This window comes from Aquarana catesbeiana, linkage group LG06 (assembly GCF_042186555.1).
Source record: "Aquarana catesbeiana isolate 2022-GZ linkage group LG06, ASM4218655v1, whole genome shotgun sequence".
In the NCBI taxonomy this organism is placed as follows: Eukaryota; Metazoa; Chordata; class Amphibia; order Anura; family Ranidae; genus Aquarana; species Aquarana catesbeiana.
This window is the reverse complement of record NC_133329.1, coordinates 78,011,265-78,030,394: the sequence shown is the minus strand read 5'-3', so window position 1 is coordinate 78,030,394 and position 19,130 is coordinate 78,011,265. Positions and strand designations below refer to the sequence as shown.

Genomic DNA, 19,130 nt, shown 5'->3' with positions numbered 1-19,130 from the left:
TGCAACGCCACAACATTATGTATCAATGGGGCTTCCCCTTTTCAGTCAGATTTAACTACCAAGGTACAATTTACAGAAGCAGATCAGCAGATGAACTACAACAAACCCTTTTAAAATTAAATCTGACAGAACCCACAAGCAGCAACACTCCCACACGCAGAAGAATGGCGTCATCTTCACCTTCAGGCAGCACCCAGAAAATTTCAGAACAAAATGGGAATCATCATTCTCACAAAAGAGGCTGTTATGCCACATCATCCATGGACCAAGAAGATTCAATGGACTGACATCCTAATTCCTGATATCTCTTCATTTATTATACTAAGAGATGGTTCTCTATAAAAAACCTGTATTTATAACTGAATGTAACTGCATTCTGATAGTCACACACTGTTTGGGATCACCTTACATTCCAGTTATATTTCTTATATATTCTAAGGCTATATGAATCAGAAGTAATAAGTGAAATAAGGAAATTCTTGTTCAGTTATATATTATCAGGTAATAACAATAGATTTATTACTTTTTAGGACAAGTATGTTCAATAATCCAGAAGTAATGGAAGCTTTTTCTTTCTTTTCTTAAAACAAATATATTATTACCTAACTAGTTCCTAGAATTATGTTTTTGTTTATTCTAATCTGAAGCAATACAACCTCAATTTTATGAGTTAACATATCTAAACAGTTACATATGAATAAAATATGTAATTGTTTACTCTAAAAGGGTTAAAATCCCAAAATAATTCAAACTATCTTCATCAATACCAAAGTTATTAACAGTACCTTTCTAACTGAATTATTTAGCCTAGGGCAAGACTAACCATATACAACCACCCTGGAATAAATAATTTCAACAAAAACTATATTCTGCACTCCAATTAATGAAACATCATTTTGATGTCTTTTGACATAGCACTTCTCTCCTGTAAGCGGAAGATCCGTGTACCCCCATTAGCCCTCCTCATTCTCCCAACCATATTATGTGGGAGTGTGACGAAGGCACTTATTCCCCTGAGAGAGATATTTATTCTCTTTCACGGGTAAATTGTGATTACTTGCAAAAAATAATTTATACAATGTATCATCTAATCTCATATGTTTTTTGTTTACTCTTTACTCCAGAATTAACTGGTTTCTTTTCTATCTATTCATCTCTTCAGTCCACACAGGTTGATCTGCGCAGTCAGCTCTGCATAACAAAAAGTAAGTCAAAACTATTTGATCTATTGCCATGGCACCACTGAATATACTTTCCCTGAATATTCAGGAAATGTCCCTCAAAAAAGTACCAAAGCCTTCCGTACTTTCCATAACAAGAAGGCTCACATAGTATGCCTCCAAGAAACACACTTCACCAAAGATTCTACTCCAAAATATATTTCTCCTTTTTATCAACAAATTTACACGGCTTCTGCCTGTACCAAGCAAAGGGGAACTCTAATTGCATTTCACCGATCCACACCATTCACCTCATCAGAAATTAAAGACCCAGAAGGTAGATACCTGATACTCATGGGTTATATAATGGATACAGCAATCACGGTGATTTCCTACTACGCTCCTAACAAACAACCTACACCATTCCTCTCACATATATTACAAGTGATTAATACACACAAAATAGGAACAGTAATAATGTGTGGGGATTCGAACCAGGTTCTCCTCCCATTTCTAGATAAATCACCTTTTACACCATCCAAAATAACCTCTAGATTACCTTTTTCTCAACTTCTTTCCAAATACAATCTGGTAGATTCATGGAGAGAAAGTAACCCAATGAAAAAGAAATTCACTTATTTCTCGCACCCTCATCAAACCTTCACCAGAATAAATCATATTTTTCTAACAATAGGAATGATACCAGAAATTATTGCATCAGATATAATTCCGATTCCGTGGTCTGACCATAATGCAGTATACACTACTATAGCCTCAGCCATACCAAAAGCGCATGACCCAACGTGGTACTTACCGGACATAATGCTCAAACACCCACTACATCAGATGGCCATTGAACAAGCTTTAAAGGAATACATATCAATTAATAATACAACAGACATCTCCCCATTAACACTGTGGGAAGCTCATAAGCCTGTCTTGCGTGGTACAATACAAAGACAAATGGCACTATTTAAACGGGAACGCAAAAATCTAGCAAAAAAACTAGAACTCAATTTTAATGCAGCCTACATATCATTTCAAGATAATCCATCTCAGAGTACAAAATCTCATCTGGAAAAATCTAGATTGGAATACGATCTATTTCTCACTGAGTCAGTTGATAAATCCCTCAAACGCTCCAAACACAATTTCTACATGAATACAAACAAACCAGGTACATATTTGGCTCGGGCATTAAATTCAACTAACAAATCTTTCAAACCAATACGTTTGAAATTATCAAAAAATGTTTACACTTGTAATCCAGTTAAAATAGTCCATAAATTTCACTCACATCTCGCAACTTTATACAAGACAAACAATGAATTTAATCCTACAGAGGCTGAATTCTTCTTCTCAAAAATAACCTTACCTGAGTTATCTCAGAATCAAAAAAGCAGTTTGAATGAGCCTATAACTATAGATGAAGTTGCTAACGCCATAAAAGACCTAAAACTTAACAAAAGACCAGGCCCAGATGGCTACTCGGCTTTATACTATAAAACATTCTCAGAAATACTCTCTCCCATTCTCACTGAAACTTTTAACAAACTTCTAGATGGACATTCTTTTCGGCAAGAAACACTAATGGCAATTGTTTGTATGATCCCAAAACCCCTTTCTGATGATACTTCCTGTGTGAATTATCGGCCTATCTCTCTGTTAAACCTCGATATTAAATTATTAGCAAAAATAATAGCAAAACGCCTCAATAGCATTATAGGAAAATTAATACATAGAGATCAAGTAGGCTTCATGCCAAATAGACAGGCAGGCGATAATATACGCAGGGCAGTGTTATTGGCACATATTGCTAAAAAACGGAAAATCCCTTTATGTTTTCTATCTCTCGATATTAAGAGGGCATTTGACACAGTATCCTGGCAATATATGCAATATTCATTACAAAAATGGGGTTTTGGACCCCACTTTTTAACATGGATCAAAGCATTATATAATAAACCCAAAGCCTATATAAAATATGCTGGATACAAATCTGAAGCCTTTAATATCGAAAGAGGTACCCAACAGGGTTGCCCATTATCTCCCTTATTATTTGCCCTTATACTCGAACCCATGGCCCAATACATCAGAACAAACCAAACTATAACTGGCATTGAAGTAGGAGGTATTACACACAAATTATGTATATTTGCAGACGATATATTACTTTTTCTATCATCACCACAGGTCTCTGGTCCTAACTTAATACCAGCTCTTGATGGATTTGCAGCCCTATCCGGCCTTATGATTAATCCTAAGAAATGCCTAGTGCTTAATATTTCACTCACAAACATGGAATTGATCCCGGCTAGGGCTGCACTCCCATTCACATGGACAGAAAAATCAATCCCATATCTTGGAATTCATTTAACAGCATCTCATTCTGACTTATTCTCAACCAATTATCCTCCTGTATTAAGACAGATCACAAATCTAATAAAACAATGGTCGCAACTTCCTTTATCCTGGATAGGGAAGATTAATGCAATCAAAATGACTATTCTACCCAAATTGCTTTATCTATTCAGAGTCCTCCCTATTCCAATTCCTTCCTATTTTTTGAGAATAGTACAAAAAAGAGCAACTTCGTTTATATGGGGCTCTTCTAAACCACGTATACCTATACACACACTACATCTTCCCAAAAATAAAGGAGGCCTGGGATATCCTAATTTTACTAACTACTACAGAGCAGCACATTTGGCCAGTCTGTCCAAATACCATGCAAAACAGGAAATCCCATTATGGGTATTTATAGAGGCTTCAGAAAATGACCCTCTATTAATATCAAATTTATTATGGCTTGATCCTAAAGACCGCTTTAAAATTCATAATCCCATAACTAAACACTTCTTATCTCTCTGGGATAAACTAAAAACCAAATATCAGTTACAATCTCCACACAATCCTCTCCTTTCTTTTATCAGAAATCCGGCCTTTTATCCGGCATGGATCTACCCAAATTCTTTTAAAGCTTGGACAACATCAGGCATTCGGACACTAAATGACTTCATAGCATCTAAATCATTCCTTTCATTCCCATCGCTTAGAGAAAAATATGATCTACCAAACTCTGAGATATTTAGATATCTCCAAATCAAAAATTTCTATACACCATTCCTAAAGGGGGATACACTATTATCCCAATTATCCATTTTTGAATCAATCTGTACAAAAGATCCATTTACTAAAGGTACAATTTCATCACTTTATAATCAGTTATATGGAGTAGCAAATCTTAATAGACCCTCTTACGTTCAGAGGTGGGAGGAGGACCTGGGACGAACTTTAGAAGACACGGACTGGTCTAACATATGGCTCACATCTAAGTCATCTTCACCCAACATCTTAGCACTGGAGTCAAATTATAAAGTCCTAACTCGCTGGTACCTTGTACCCGCTAGAGTGGCAAAATATTCACCTAATACCTCAGCTCTTTGTTTTCGAGGATGCCCAGAAATAGGCACATATTTACACATATGGTGGACGTGCCCAGTAATCCAAACCTTCTGGAAGGAAGTCTTCGTGATTGCATCTAAAATATTTTAAAAAATAATACAACCAGATCCATATTTAACTTTACTTAATCTAAAACCGGAATGGTTAACACTCTCTCAATTCAAACTTATGATCCAACTAATAACGGCTGCAAAACAAACAGTGGCCAAGGCATAGAAATCTCCTACATTGGTACTAGCAGAAACCATTCACAGAATGAATAATACAATGTCCCATGCTAAGATGGTAGCCATCGATCAAAATCAAATTCCAAAATTTGAAAAACTTTGGCATCCTTGGATAAAACAACAGTTCCTGTCAAACTTCAATGACTCTGTCCTGTTGCCATGGTAACAGATTAAATGACTTACAGAGACACCCATTCTAAGGCTTCAAAGAGAACTAAAAAGAATAATAAACTGACGAGCGGGACAACCTTGTGGACCATACCTCTACCTTTCAACCCTTTTTCTTCTTTCTCTTTCCTTTTCTCCACCTTACGATTAAAGCTCATTATCAGAATTTATTTGACCTATATACACTCTACTTGTAAACAATATGTATAGTAGGTATAAATCATTTAAATACCTACAAAAGTAACTAAGGAAATGATATATATCTTTAATTTAGGTTTACGTGAACCCAATGTTTAATATTTGAAATTTCATGATATTTACCTATATAAACCCTACTGTAAAACAATGAGCTTACTTTATAGATCCTTGTAAACTTACTTTATGTATCTTTATAACATTTTATACTCAATAAACTTCTTTTGACAAGGAAGAATTAGCATTTCCTTCAATAAGACTATTATTGCTTTATGTCAGGGAATAGGAGACAGCTGAAATATCGATTTGTCCCCAAATACTTTTTGTGCTGGAGTGAACTGTAAACTGAATTTCAATCACTCGATTTTTAAAAGAAGCTGTACAAATAATTCAAAATGGATAATGTTAATGGTGAATATTTGGAAATAATCTTTATGAACCATTTTTTCCCCTGGTATTCAATAACAAGATTTTAAAATGAAATGACAATTTACTGCAATTATTTATTTATTGCAGATAAACGTTCCTTAGAACTTTGTTATAAAGTTTACATGAACTTATTCATCTGTTGACATGTGATGCATGTTATCTTTTTTAGGACAAAAGAATGAAAAAACTGTAAAAGTGGTACATTATAAACTTTTGCAAATGTTTACTATAACTTTATATAAGCTAGCTGAAACAAAAAACAGCAAACCATTTTGCATTAAAGGCATTAGTTACATTTTGTTTAGTTATAAATTGCCTAATAATATTAGCACATCAAGGATAAAATAATTCAATTTATTCAGATTTTAGAATAATGATCAATTTAATAATCACTTAATAAACTAAACATTACATACTTATTAAGAAACTAAATAATGAAACACCTACAACCTGTAATAGTTATTATTAAAAAAAAATCCTATTTAATTCATTTGTTCATTCAATTAATAAATGATTGTTGGTATTGTTCTTAATATTATTATTATATTTTAGGAATTTCAGAGTGTATTTGCCTAAACATTTTCTGGGAATGTATATATCAAAATCAAAATGGTGGATAGAACAGATGATAAGTAAGTTTCATAGTAGATAGCAGGAAGATTACGTTATCTAAGCCCAACACAGAAAGAGCCACAGAATCAAAGTGAAATTCAAGGGTGAGCAAAAAATAAAATATTAAAAGCTAGCAATAAAATTAAATTTATGTTCACAAATGTGAAAAGTTTGGCAAGCAAAATAAAGAGCTAGAATTTCTGTAACTCAGTGAGCATTTTAACTTGGTGGGATTATTGGAAACCTAGTTGGACAGTTTACATGATTGGGCTGTTAAAATCCAGGGGTACACCCTGTTTTAGAGGGACAAAGCTGGTGGGGCATGCCTGTATTCCAAGAGCGAAAGTGAGTATGAGAGATGGCATTACTAATGAGAGTCGTGATGGAGCAGAGTGACTATGGCTGAAGCTTCACGTGACTGGATCAGATACTAAATGGATTGTAGGAGTATATTATAGGCTTCCTAACGTGAAGAACGAGCAAGATAATTGACTCCGTTTATAGACTGAAATAGCTGGGAAACAGGGCAATGTTCTTATTATGGTTGAATTCAACTATCCACATATTGGCAAAAGGAACTGTGCATTCAGCAAAGGCTAGAATGAGTGAGTGAAAAAAAAGCCTGTTGATAGTTCAGTTGGCAGAAGCGCACAATGTGGTTGTTCAAAGGATAGGCAAAAGTCGTCTGCTTTAGTAAACATCCAATTACTTTTTTTTCATGGAATTAAACACATTTCATAGCTTTAAATTGCAACTTCCTCAGGTCAAGGTGATAAAAATTGGTGTCTGTGAGTAAAAGGATACAATAGGTATTTAACATATCTCAAAAGCACAGTCCAAAAATCTGTGAAAAAAATCGAAAACATAATAAAAGCAGTCAGATATGCAAGGGGGAAATGTACAAATATTAAAATAAATGTAACAGTCACAAAGTCTCTAAAATATCAAACATATCAGAGATGCATAAAATAATATAATAAATGTATATTAAACCTATCAATATATTTTCAATATATTTTGGAGACATCCTTACTGCTATAGTACATTTATTATATTAATCTATTATTTATTTATATATTATGTTATGCACTCTCTGATATGTCTGATATATTATAGATTCTCTTACTGCTACATTTATTATATTTTTTTATATATCATTCTTGTGCTATCTTCAAAACATGTGAGAGACCCCTGGTCAGTTCCTCAGGATCCTTTGGTCCATGATTGGCCACCACATGCCAGCAAAGGCTGGTCATTTTTTTGAACTTATTGCAGGACAACTTAAAGCGGGGTTCCACCCAAAAGTGGAACTTCAGCTTTAAGCACTCCTTACCCCCTGACATGCCACATTTGGCATGTAATTTTTTTGGGGGGAGTGGGTACCTAGTTTTGACAGGTACTCTGCCCTTGTCCACTTCCTGCTCTTGTCGACTCGCCACCTAGGCAACTCCTCCTCCTCCCCCTAGGCCACTCCTCCTCTCCCCCTCCCTCTCTGCAATTTTCTGGGACACGTCACAGGTCCCAGAAGATTTCCTGGCCACTGAGAGAGCGCAGTGTGACTCGCTTATGCGCAGTGTGCACCCAGCTGTGAAGTCACAAGCTGTCACAGCCGGGTGCCCACACTTGCAGTGCCCACGCCGCGGAGAGGCGTGGGAGAGGAGCGAGCCTTCAGACGGCCGCATCACTGGACCATGGGACAGGTGAGTGGCTGTTTAGTAACAGTCACCTACACTTTTTGCAGCCGGTGACTTTTAATAAACTTAAAAATGAGTGGAACACCACTTTAAAGGGTTAGATGGTAGAAGCCCCAAAGAGAAAAAAATGCTCTGTTGGATCCATTAATTTTAAGTAACACAGAACTCATTATAGATGTGCAAATTAGAAGCAACCTGGATAATAGTTTGCCATAGTGTAATTACACTTGCCTTACATCTCATCTTATAGACATTTTGTACACATATCAACTCCTGAAGAAGCGAATAGAGCTTGTGAAACGTGTTGAGTTAACAGATGTATATGTATACTTTAAACCATAAACATGTTGGTAAACAATGGTGGTAGTATAAAGTCATTTGAACCATGCTGTTCTTTTTTATGGGTTTCGTCATCCATGTCCATGTCTATTTTTTATGATGATGTATATACACCTTTGTATAAATTCTGAGATTATATATACTCTATTTACTTGCCTTGACCATTTTGATTAGCTCATTTAAAGTCCCAGGGCCATTGTTTATTTCATTGTATACTTTGTAAAATGGGGTAATATTGTAGATGTTTCTCCTGTCCTGGCACTTCAGGACCTCAAGAAATGTAATAGGTAGTCAGGAAATCAGATGCAAAATGTATGTCTCTTTGAATGCCCGAAGGTGTTCCTTGGATTTTGGGCCACTCTATGAGCCCAGGCAGTGAAAAAGTCTCACACGTGGGGTATCCCCATACTTGGGAGCAATAGAAGAATGTATTTTGGGTGTAATTGTAAATATTCAAATGGTCTATGTGAGGAATAACTTGTTAACCACTTGCCGCCCGCCCACCGTCAAATGACGGCTGGGCGGTGGGGCTCTCGTTCTGGGTGGACGTCATATGACGGCTTCCCAGAACGACTGTTCTCTTGCGCCTGCAGGGGCGCACAGTATGGTGATCATGGCTGTGCCGTGTTGCTAGGACACGGTGCGACCCCGATCTCTATAAAGAGCTGCGGCTCTTTAACCATGTGATCGGCTGTGTCCAATCACAGCTGGTCTCATGTAAACACGTAGATGCCGGTAATCACCTCACACTGACAGAGTGTGAGGAGAGGAGAGGCGATCAGTGGCATTTCCTCACAGGGGGACATCTAGGTATGTAATCAGGGCACTGATCATCAGTGCCCTGATTACAATTAAGTGCCCACCAGGGCCAGTAATGAGTGCCCACCACTGGCAGCAATCAGTGCCCACCAGTGCCCACAAGTGCCAGCAATCAGTGGCCATTAGTGATGCCAGTCAGTGCTGGCTATCACCTCCGCCCATCACTGCTGCCCATCAATGCCCATCACTGCTGCCTATCAAAGCCACCCATCAATTCCCATCAGTGGTGCTCATCAGTGCCGTTTATCCGTGCCGCCTATCTGTGCTCACCAGTGCCGCCTATCTGTGCTCACCAGTGCCGCCTATCTGTGCTCACCAGTGCCGCCTATCTGTGCTCACCAGTGCCGCCTATCTGTGCTCACCAGTGCCGCCTATCTGTGCTCCCCAGTGCCGCCTATCTGTGCTCCCCAGTGCCGCCTATCTGTGCTCCCCAGTGCCGCCTATCTGTGCTCCCCAGTGCCGCCTATCTGTGCTCCCCATTGCCGCCTATCTGTGCTCCCCATTGCCGCCTATCTGTGCTCCCCATTGCCGCCTATCTGTGCTCCCCATTGCCGCCTATCTGTGCTCCCCAGTGCCGCCTATCTGTGCCCACCAGTGCTGCCTATCAGTGCTCATCAGTGCCACATAACAGTACCACCTATCAGTGCCCATAAGTGTGGCATATCCGTGCCTCCTCTTCAGTGCCAGCTAATCAGTGCCCATAAGTGCTGCCTCATCAGTGCCGCCTCATCAGCACACATCAGTGAAGGAGAAAAATTATTATTTACAAAATTTACTGACCGAAAAAAGTTTTTTTTCTCAAAATTTTCTGTCTTTTTTTTTTTTGTAGGAAAAAGAACAACCCAGAAGTAATTAAATACTACCAAAAGAAAGCTTTATTTGTGTGAAGAAAATTATAAAAATTTCACATGGTTACAGTGTAGCATGACAGCGCAATTGTCAAGTGTGATGGCGCTGAAAGCTGAAAAATGGCCTGGGCAGGAAGGGGGTGTAAGTGCCCTGTATTGAGGTGGTTAAAAAAACAACTTTGTGAAAAAGTCACTTTTTTTTTTTTTTCAAGCAGTTTTGGCAAAAGATACAAAAAAAAAGCGTACCTCTTTTAAATATCTTGAGTGTTTACTTTCCAAAAATGGGTCTTTTAGGGGTATTTTTACTGTCCTGGCATTTTAGGGCAGTCAGTACATAATATTGGACATCTCTTGCCAGTATGGAGTTCTTCTAAACCTTGCAGATGGAAGTGATATAGTGAGGGGGGTGTTGGGGCTCCTACAGGTACTCACAAGTGGGAAAAAGTCAGTGGAGAAAGAATCCACAATTCAGACACCACACTCTCACGACAAGTAAGGTACAGGTTTGTGGGAGAGAACCGTGCACGCACATGTAGATTGTTGTAGTGGGACATCCATGCTATCAGGCTATGCGGTTTTAGGAGAAAATTTTCCTCTTCCTCAGGACTGTAGATGCAGGGACTTGTGGTTGTCTCCCATATATATTGGATCCCAATTAACCCCTAAGTGCTAGAAGACTTTCATACAATAAATTATTTATGTGTTGCCATATCTATCCCAGAAAGCAACAGTGAGATACAGTGACGTTACCCACACCTTCCAAAAAGTATCAGAAGCCAGGGTCAAGGTGAATATTTTTTATTTTCCTTCATTTATTAGAAACAGCTTTATTTTATAAATTGGCTTTGACTTTAGGGGGTGGAGGACCTTAACTAGAGGAGACCTTCCATTTTCACAGAAGGTCAAAGAGGCCTGTGAGAAAACAAATAGGACATACTGTATGGCCTGTGAAAAAATTATCACTGTAATGCATGTGGATAGGGACAGGCTGTAAGAAACTGCAGGACATCAGCAGAATTAGGATGTAAGAAAGAATTAAAACAGGTTAAAAACTTCCTGCCTCCCTCTGTCCCCCATTCCCCAAAATGCACAAAATTCTGCTACCTACAGGGCATTCAGATCAGGCAGTGGATTATTGTTATAAGTTCTTCAGGTCCTTGAATCTTGATAATGCAGAATTTGCTGTAAGTCCATGGTAGTTGCAAACCCAAATCTCATTCCTACTTGTGAGTGCTACAGCACCAGTTTCCGCAAAGAGCTCTTTACTTCTTTGTTTCTTAGGCTGTATATGAGAGGGTTCAATATGGGGACCACTGTGGTGTAGAACATGGTTAAGATTTGTTCAAGTAAATCATAGTGATTTGATGGTGGGGTCATGTATACAGATACAGCAGATCCATAGTAGATGGCCATAACAGCGAGGTGGGATGAACAGGTGGAGAAGGCTTTACTTCTGCCATCCTTAGATTTAATATGTAATATAACCCTGATAATTTTCACATAGGACATTGAATTGCACACAATTGGCAAGAGTCCAAATACCAAAGAGTCTGTATACATAACAATGTAAAACACTTCAGTACCTCCACAGGAAATGTTAATGAGAGCTTTAGCATCACAGAAAAACTGGTGAATAGTAACAGAAGAACAGAAGAATATTTTTAAGATGGAACTTGAAAGTAAAGATGAATTTACACTCCCACCAATCCAGATGACCATCATTAATAAGAAGCAGATTTTCTTGTTAAGTATTCGATAATAGTCTAAAGGGTGACAAATTGCGACATATCGGTCATACGCCATTATAAGTAGAACAGTGACCTCAGCACTGTCCACCATAAAGAAGAAATACATTTGGATAAAGCATTGTGTAAATGGCATTTGATTATTACCAGAAAGTAACATGTGTAAAAGTTTTGGAATGATAACAGTTGTATAACAAATATCAACAACAGACAAGTTGCAGAGAAATAAATACATTGGGGTGTGCAAATGGAGGTCCAAATATATCACTGCAATGATAACTACATTCATCAGCATTCCAATTAAATAGATGAAGAAAAAGTAGACAGTGCTAAAGATGGTCAATTTGTGGTCAGTTTTCATGAAAAATGGCAAAATGTGCACATCTAGAAGAGATGTTGTGTTTTCCATAGGACTTGGGCACACTTATAAATAAAAACACACCATAAATTATATTAGCAATATGGTAATTTACATATTTAAAAATAAATATTCCTTAATGTGAAAAGTAATTTCCTGTTTAGGATCTTGAAATTGCATTCTTAATCCAGAATTAATAAAATAAAGTAAATAATTCCTATTTCTTTTAGTAACTTATCATTCAAATGAGTAGAATCACTTACTATTATAATTTAACAGCCATTGTGTAAGGCATAAAAAAAAGAAAATAAATAATCAGGTGCTAGCTGTAATACACGGAAGAGTAAATCTGTAAATGTAAAGAGGAAGTTCAGTCCCTATAATGCTGGACCTACTTTACACTTGCAATTATATATTTATATATTAAACTCATTTAAGGGGGATAATTAAAGAGGCATATGACTTGATCCAAAATGTAATATACATTGGGCATTGTATAGTTTTAAAACATGAATACCAATATACAAATGTATGTTTTTCATTAAAATCGAAACAGTTTAAAATTAAATACAAAGTAATTAGCTTTATTTTTTTATCTTATCACAGTGGGAAATAGGAAAATCAAGGATACATGGGTCAAGGGTGGTGATGGTGGTGTGTGTGTGTGTGTGTGTGTGTGTGTGTGTGTGTGTGGGGGGGGGGGGGGGGGCGGGGGGTTGTTGGGGGGAACCTGTATTGAGAAACATAAATAAAATAGTAATGCTGTCTCGTTTACCCTTGGTGCCCTCAATACTCATGGTGGATTGCTTTTTAGAGGGCAGTTGATAGGCAGCTCAGAGGTGACATGTACTCCACAACTACATGCAGTAGACAAGGTTGCAGCATGGTGACATTTACTTGAATGGGTCATACTTGGCAGCAGTACTGCCTGATGAACACAAAGTATGATGTTTTTTGGGCTGCCCACTCAAAGCATCATGGCCATACTTTATGATGGGACATTAGAAGAGCATGGCAGCCCAGGCATCTAATATTTTCAGAAGGAGATCTACAGTAAAATCTTAATCATTGTTATCAGTCCTGCTCTCTTTGTCAACTACAGAACCCTGTCCTTCCATACAAAAAGTGCAATGAGTGTTGTTACCCTAGGATAGCGTGTTACTGCCAGAATCTCCAGGCGAAAATAAAAAAAAAAGCCTAAAAAGAAAACCAAGACAGTCACCACATTTAAGGACTAGCAAGCTTCAATATATTACATGTTTATTCTGTGTAGCTCTAAGCCCTTAATAGACAACATGCTAAATACATAGCTACAGAAAAGCAATGCTGCAAAAAAAGTGTAGCAAAAACATTTTTAAAATAATTTTGGACTTTCGTTTGAGTAAATCCTCAGTGTACTCATGTATGCAGTGCTAATTTGTAATTTATACTGTATGCATGCACATAAGGATCTCTTTGAGCAAGCCTAAGCTACATATGCAATTATATTTCTTTACTACTGAGAGATGTATCTACTTTTGACAGTCACCACATTATAAGAACACTGTTTTATTTATTTTTTTACAATTAGGGTGTACACCAAAAAATCTTTATTCATCCTGCGTTTATGTGGGAGAAATCGATCTGGGAAGTATGAGCACTTCCCAGATCTATTTCTTCTGCATTTAAATGTACTAATTGTAACTGTGTTTACGTGCCCATAACTGCATACAACCAGGCTAAATGGTTCCTGGATACACACATATCTTGTTTATGTAAGCTGAGCAACACTAAATGCACCTAAACATTGCTGAACACCTAGTGTGCATTCAGCCATAGAAAAGCAATGCATGATTCCAGATACATGTAGAATTCTTCTCTAAATGCATCTGGACACATGTTTTTTGATGCACATGTGCAGTAAGCCTAAGGCCCTATGTACACTGGGCATTTAGCCTCAGTGCATGGGACTCTGACGTTTAGGTGCAGGGGAGGATACAAGTGTCCCTTTCAGCCTAGCTGCCAGCAGCTTGTTGAAGTCTATGAAAGGCTGACAGCTGCTATTGCTGGACAGTGCCCCTAGTTGTATGATCGTTTAGAGCAGTATGCACCCAGGGACAGAGGCTGGGAAAGCAGCTAAACACCCAGTGTACATAATGTCTAAGTTGCTTAAATCTTTCAGTAGTAAAGAGATTGTATCCTCTGTTTAGCCCCAGCCTAAATCAGTATAAGACATTCTTGCTGCAAATTTGGGAACTAACAGCCCAGCATAGAAAATATGACCTAATATTCAGACATATAGAGAATTAAAAAGGATTAATGTATGTAAAAAAGTGGAACAATTACTATATGCACACTTATTTTGTCCGTTCTACACCATGACAATGCATTAATTTGCTGCATGATAGTGGTGCACTGTCCATCTATACACATCCAACTCTCCTCTCCTTCCTGCAGTGATGCTCCTCGCTGTTTACCTTATTTTACATATTTACACCACTGTGAAAATGGTGTACATTTTAGAACCATTTCTAATCGAGCATCAAGCATTGATGATTTGGTGCATGGAAAATGTGCTAATATTTACACACAAAAATATATATTTATCTTTGGTAATGTTGTCTGTGTACTGACATTCTCAATATAGGAACTTTCTTTGGATTGTGTATATATGTATAAATATAGATGTATAATATTATACATCTGGCATTTCCTACCTGTTCAGCAATATGCCCAACTATAGATCTTCTCACAAGTCTAACACTAAGAAAATGCTGCGTTTTATAATCTGTGCTAAGAACAAAGAGGAACCTTTAGGGACAAGACTATTACATCACCATTTACCTTAAAATGTAACTAAACGTCAAATCTCCTGGTATATATCTAACCAAAACTCTTTAATGAGCTTTTGTTCTTTTTCTTTTTCAGATTGTTATATATTGTGAACTTTTTTAAAGGACGATTCGGCTAAACTGATGCTATATTTTTGGTAAATGCAGCTAGGCTTCAGCTTGTATAACAGCAGTGGGTATGACAAACATTTATGTGGCAGACCTAGCCAGGACAGAGGCTTTTGGAGGGGACTGAATGCTAGCCTCTTGCCCACCGATCATGGGCCCTGGCATTTGGGGGAATGGTGTTTGTGAGCTGTATGCCTGGGGACCCTTGAGGTGGTGTTACTTTGGATTCAGGTCCATGTCCCCCCAAGACACACAGACTTTGGGAACTCTGTATATGCCATTTTCCAGCTGTCTGTTGTCTGCTATAATGTGTTTATTGTAAATAAGGCTAGTGTGGGCTCTAAGAGTCTTCCACCCATTGTTTGTGTTAATTAACTGCTATTGTGAGAAGGTTTTTTGTGATAATGTTGATTGTGTCTTCTAAGCTAAAAGACAGCAAGTCTGTCCTAAAGGTCATGTCTCTTAGTCACTTAGGCTGTCTAAAGAATTAGATAATTAGCTCATGTTAATTAGGTTTCTGGTTACAGTTTGTCATCCTGCTGTATATATTTGTGTGAAATCTCAAATAAAAGGGCTATTCCTGATGTACTCCAAGACTGGTGTTGTCTGGTTCTTGGGGGTTCCTATAGCCAGATTCATTGGACTCGTGTTCCAGGACTATGGAAGCTGTATACTGAGGGAAGCACTCAAGCAGAGTGTGGGACGTTCCGTCACAGTTCACAAATATTGTTGGCAAGAACAACAGCATGATTGCAAATAAACTGAACTATATATACTGTATGGATTATACCTATCTATGCAGCAGGTGGTGCTGTGGTGTTATAGTGTGTATTCTATGATATAACAGGATGTATTGTCTATCTATGTCCTGTGCACTTGATTGTGTTCTCTTCCTGTTTCCTGTTCCATGATAAAGTCATGCTGTAAGACATGTTCTGATATTCCTCCATGCGCATTAAATCAATACACTGCTAACAAATAATTCATAGAACTTTCAGCAAGCTACAAGCAGCTTTGTTAGAACTATTTAGCTCCAATTAGCAGAGGTAAACAAAAATTGTAATACAAGTTATGACTGTCACTTTAAAAAAGCATATCACAGGCTTCAATAGGTGCCAGCACTACTCAAAGCCAGGGTGGGATCTAGTCTATCAGACCTGGGGGTGCAGTTCAAAAGTCAGGCAGAGCAATGTCCACATTGTGTGAGTGATTGACAGTCTGTCACACAGTGAGAGTGTGCCAGAGATGAAGGAACCAGTTTTCCCAGTTCATTTCTGTACCAGGAGTATTACGACCCGTAATTAGGGTCAGGTAGTGCAGCCATGGTACAGGAGTGAACAGGGAACACTAGACTGTATTAGGCTGTCATTAGATATGGTTGATTAAACAAAACTTGTGCTAGCGTCAACTCCTCACATCAGGTATCCCTATTAGAGTGTCCCCTTACATCAGGTGTCCATAACAGAGTGCCCCCTTACATCAATTGGCCCCATCAGAGTGCTCCCTTACATCAATTATCCACAGCAGAGTGTCCCCTTACATCAGGTGCCCCATCAGTGTGCCCCTTAAATCAACTGACTTTATTAGTGTGTCCACTTACATCAGCTTTCCTACCAGAGTGCCCCCTTACATCAACTGTCCCCATCAGAGTGCCTTAAATCGCCACTATAAGAGTTGCTCATAAATCAGTAGATGCTCTTTCAGAGATTTGGGAGGGGGTGTAACTAAAATCTTTGGAGGTGCAGACCACCCCAACACCTCCCTAGATCTGAGCCTTCTAAAAACGTTGAAATCCTGCTAAAGTCTGCTAATTGTATAAAATCACAGCACCCCATTAAGATCCATCCCTATACATTCCAATACTGGAACTGAAGGAAGACCCAGATAAATCAAATTAACAGAGGGCTTACATAACTATGGAAGGAATCGTCTCAAGAACAAGTTCAAATTGGTTAAATAAAGGGCTGTTGTGGCCATTTTAAATCTATGTTGCACAGTCTGTGTATTTATATGGGGTCAATGGAGTGCCAAAACTGATAAATTCAGCAGTTCAGTTTTATTTACAGCCACAAACAAAGCCCATCAAAGTTTTCCAAAAGCTTTGTAAATTATTTGCAAAAGCTTGTTGTACACAATTCTGTTAAACAAGTTGAAATTCACCTAAACACGGCCTTAAACTACCTGGCAGTCTCTTCTATCTCTCAGACTATATTAGTAAGATTTGTGCTGTGTTTCCAAGTTTGCTCACCTTCATCCATTATAATGAGTTCCCACTATCCTATCATATTGTGGAAAATGTAACTGGAAAACAGGAACGTGTAGGTGGGTATGAACATCAAAAACTTCAAGATGGAAAGGAACAGGGTTGGTAACTATAGAAGGTAGATGTCGCTGTTGGAGTCTTCAAGAAATAAACAGGGGCAGACTAAGAACATGAACAAGTTATTCTCTTATCTGCAATTGTTGGTTTATTGTGTATAAAATAAAATTGCTACCAAAGGCCTAGTCAAAGCCCTGACATAAATCTAAGTAAAAACGATACAGGGAGACCCGAAAAGAGTTGCTAATGCTTTAAAACTGTATTTTACCTCCTATAAAAGCATTGTAGTAGAATATATATTAGGTACTGTAATATACAAATTACTTTATTTTATTTGAGCAAAGCAGATATTGTAGTTTTGCTTAATATGACTGTGTAACATTTACATTTAGAGGTTTTATTTTAGTGCAATTTTTCCAAAGGTGTGTGGTATGTATCTTGCTGGCACATATAATCATGTAGGTGGTAGAGTACATGGCTCTAGATCAGGAATTATATGCAGGACAGCCATGAGAAAGAATACTTGCTCTCACATTACTTGCCAATGACAGGCAATATGGAGCATGTGAACATTGGGATATTTCAGGCACTCCATCTCAGCATAGTCTTCGAAACAGGTATCTTGCAAGCCATGTTGTTCTTTCATCTTCTCACCAAGGTTTCCAGAATGTTAACTGCACCTTTTTGAAAGCCAAGGTCACACAAAAAAGGATAGTAGGCTGGCTGGAAAAGTATACAAACAACCACAAGATGTCAGTTCCATGATTTCCAAAGCCTTTAACAGACTCTGCTTCTAACAGTCACAAGAATTACTCCTCTCTGGCTTCACCTAAGCCTGGTGCATCAATCAATGATATTACCTAGACAGAGTCTAAGGCCCCGTACACACTATTAGATTTTCTGCAGATTTTTGTCTTCAGATTTACCAAAACCATGTAGTGCACGGGCTAGCCTGATTGCATACAAACTGAAACTCTTAAGGTTTGAGCTCTTATTATATGGTTTTGGTAAATCTGAAGACAAAAATCTGCAGAAAATCTAATAGTGTGTATGGGGGCTTAAGCCTCGTACAAACGCTTAGATTTTCGGATGACCGAATGTTGGATTTTAGTGGCATGCTAGTCTCATGTCGAAAGTGAAGCGGTTACTAACAATATGAAAATTTTCGTACGACAGAATATAACATCAGAAGTGACGTAACGTGCTGAATCATTTTGTATGTATTCTTTCGTTTCTGAGCATGCGTAGTCTTGCTCTTACGATTTTTTTCATACGAAAACCATACTATTAAAACGAAAATTGGACGTTAAGTTCACATCTGACAAAAAATGTTATAGTCTGCACATCCAGCTGTTGTCTGACGAAAAAGTGAAATTGGCTGTTGAAAGCACCGTACTAACGATCTAAAAATCGTCAGACAGCTCGTCGTATGAATTTTCCCATCTGATTTTCATATCGTGTGTACAAGCCTTTACAGGGAGCTCCTTGCAGCAATCACCATCTGAAAAACACTCCTGACCTGCATGCTGGAGGCAGTTTAAAAAGGAATAGGGCTCCAGCAAGACATACAAAACCTTTGCAAAAGTCAGAGCTTAATGGTAACAGCCTTTAATTTATTGGCATACTACTGTTTATGAATCTCTCATTGAGACGTGGTTCAAGGACTCATTTTCAGAAGAATTGATTCACTGGGGATGTGACCAAGGTTTACCTACCTGTACCTTCATAAGAACAAACTAGGCTATTTGCTTGCCCCATGCCATTTTAATATTGTAGTATATACTTTTTTTATTAAAACAATAATTAACACTC

General features: G+C 38.0%; 1 protein-coding gene across 1 annotated transcript; it reads right to left on the bottom strand.

Annotated features, from left to right (window-relative positions):
- Positions 1 to 11,189: 11,189 nt before the first annotated feature.
- LOC141147643 (olfactory receptor 2T5-like) lies at positions 11,190 to 12,110 on the bottom strand. Its single transcript, XM_073634872.1, has one exon. It carries the CDS (start codon positions 12,108 to 12,110, stop codon positions 11,190 to 11,192), a length of 921 nt encoding a protein of 306 aa, XP_073490973.1.
- Between the last annotated feature and the right edge of the window lie 7,020 nt (positions 12,111 to 19,130).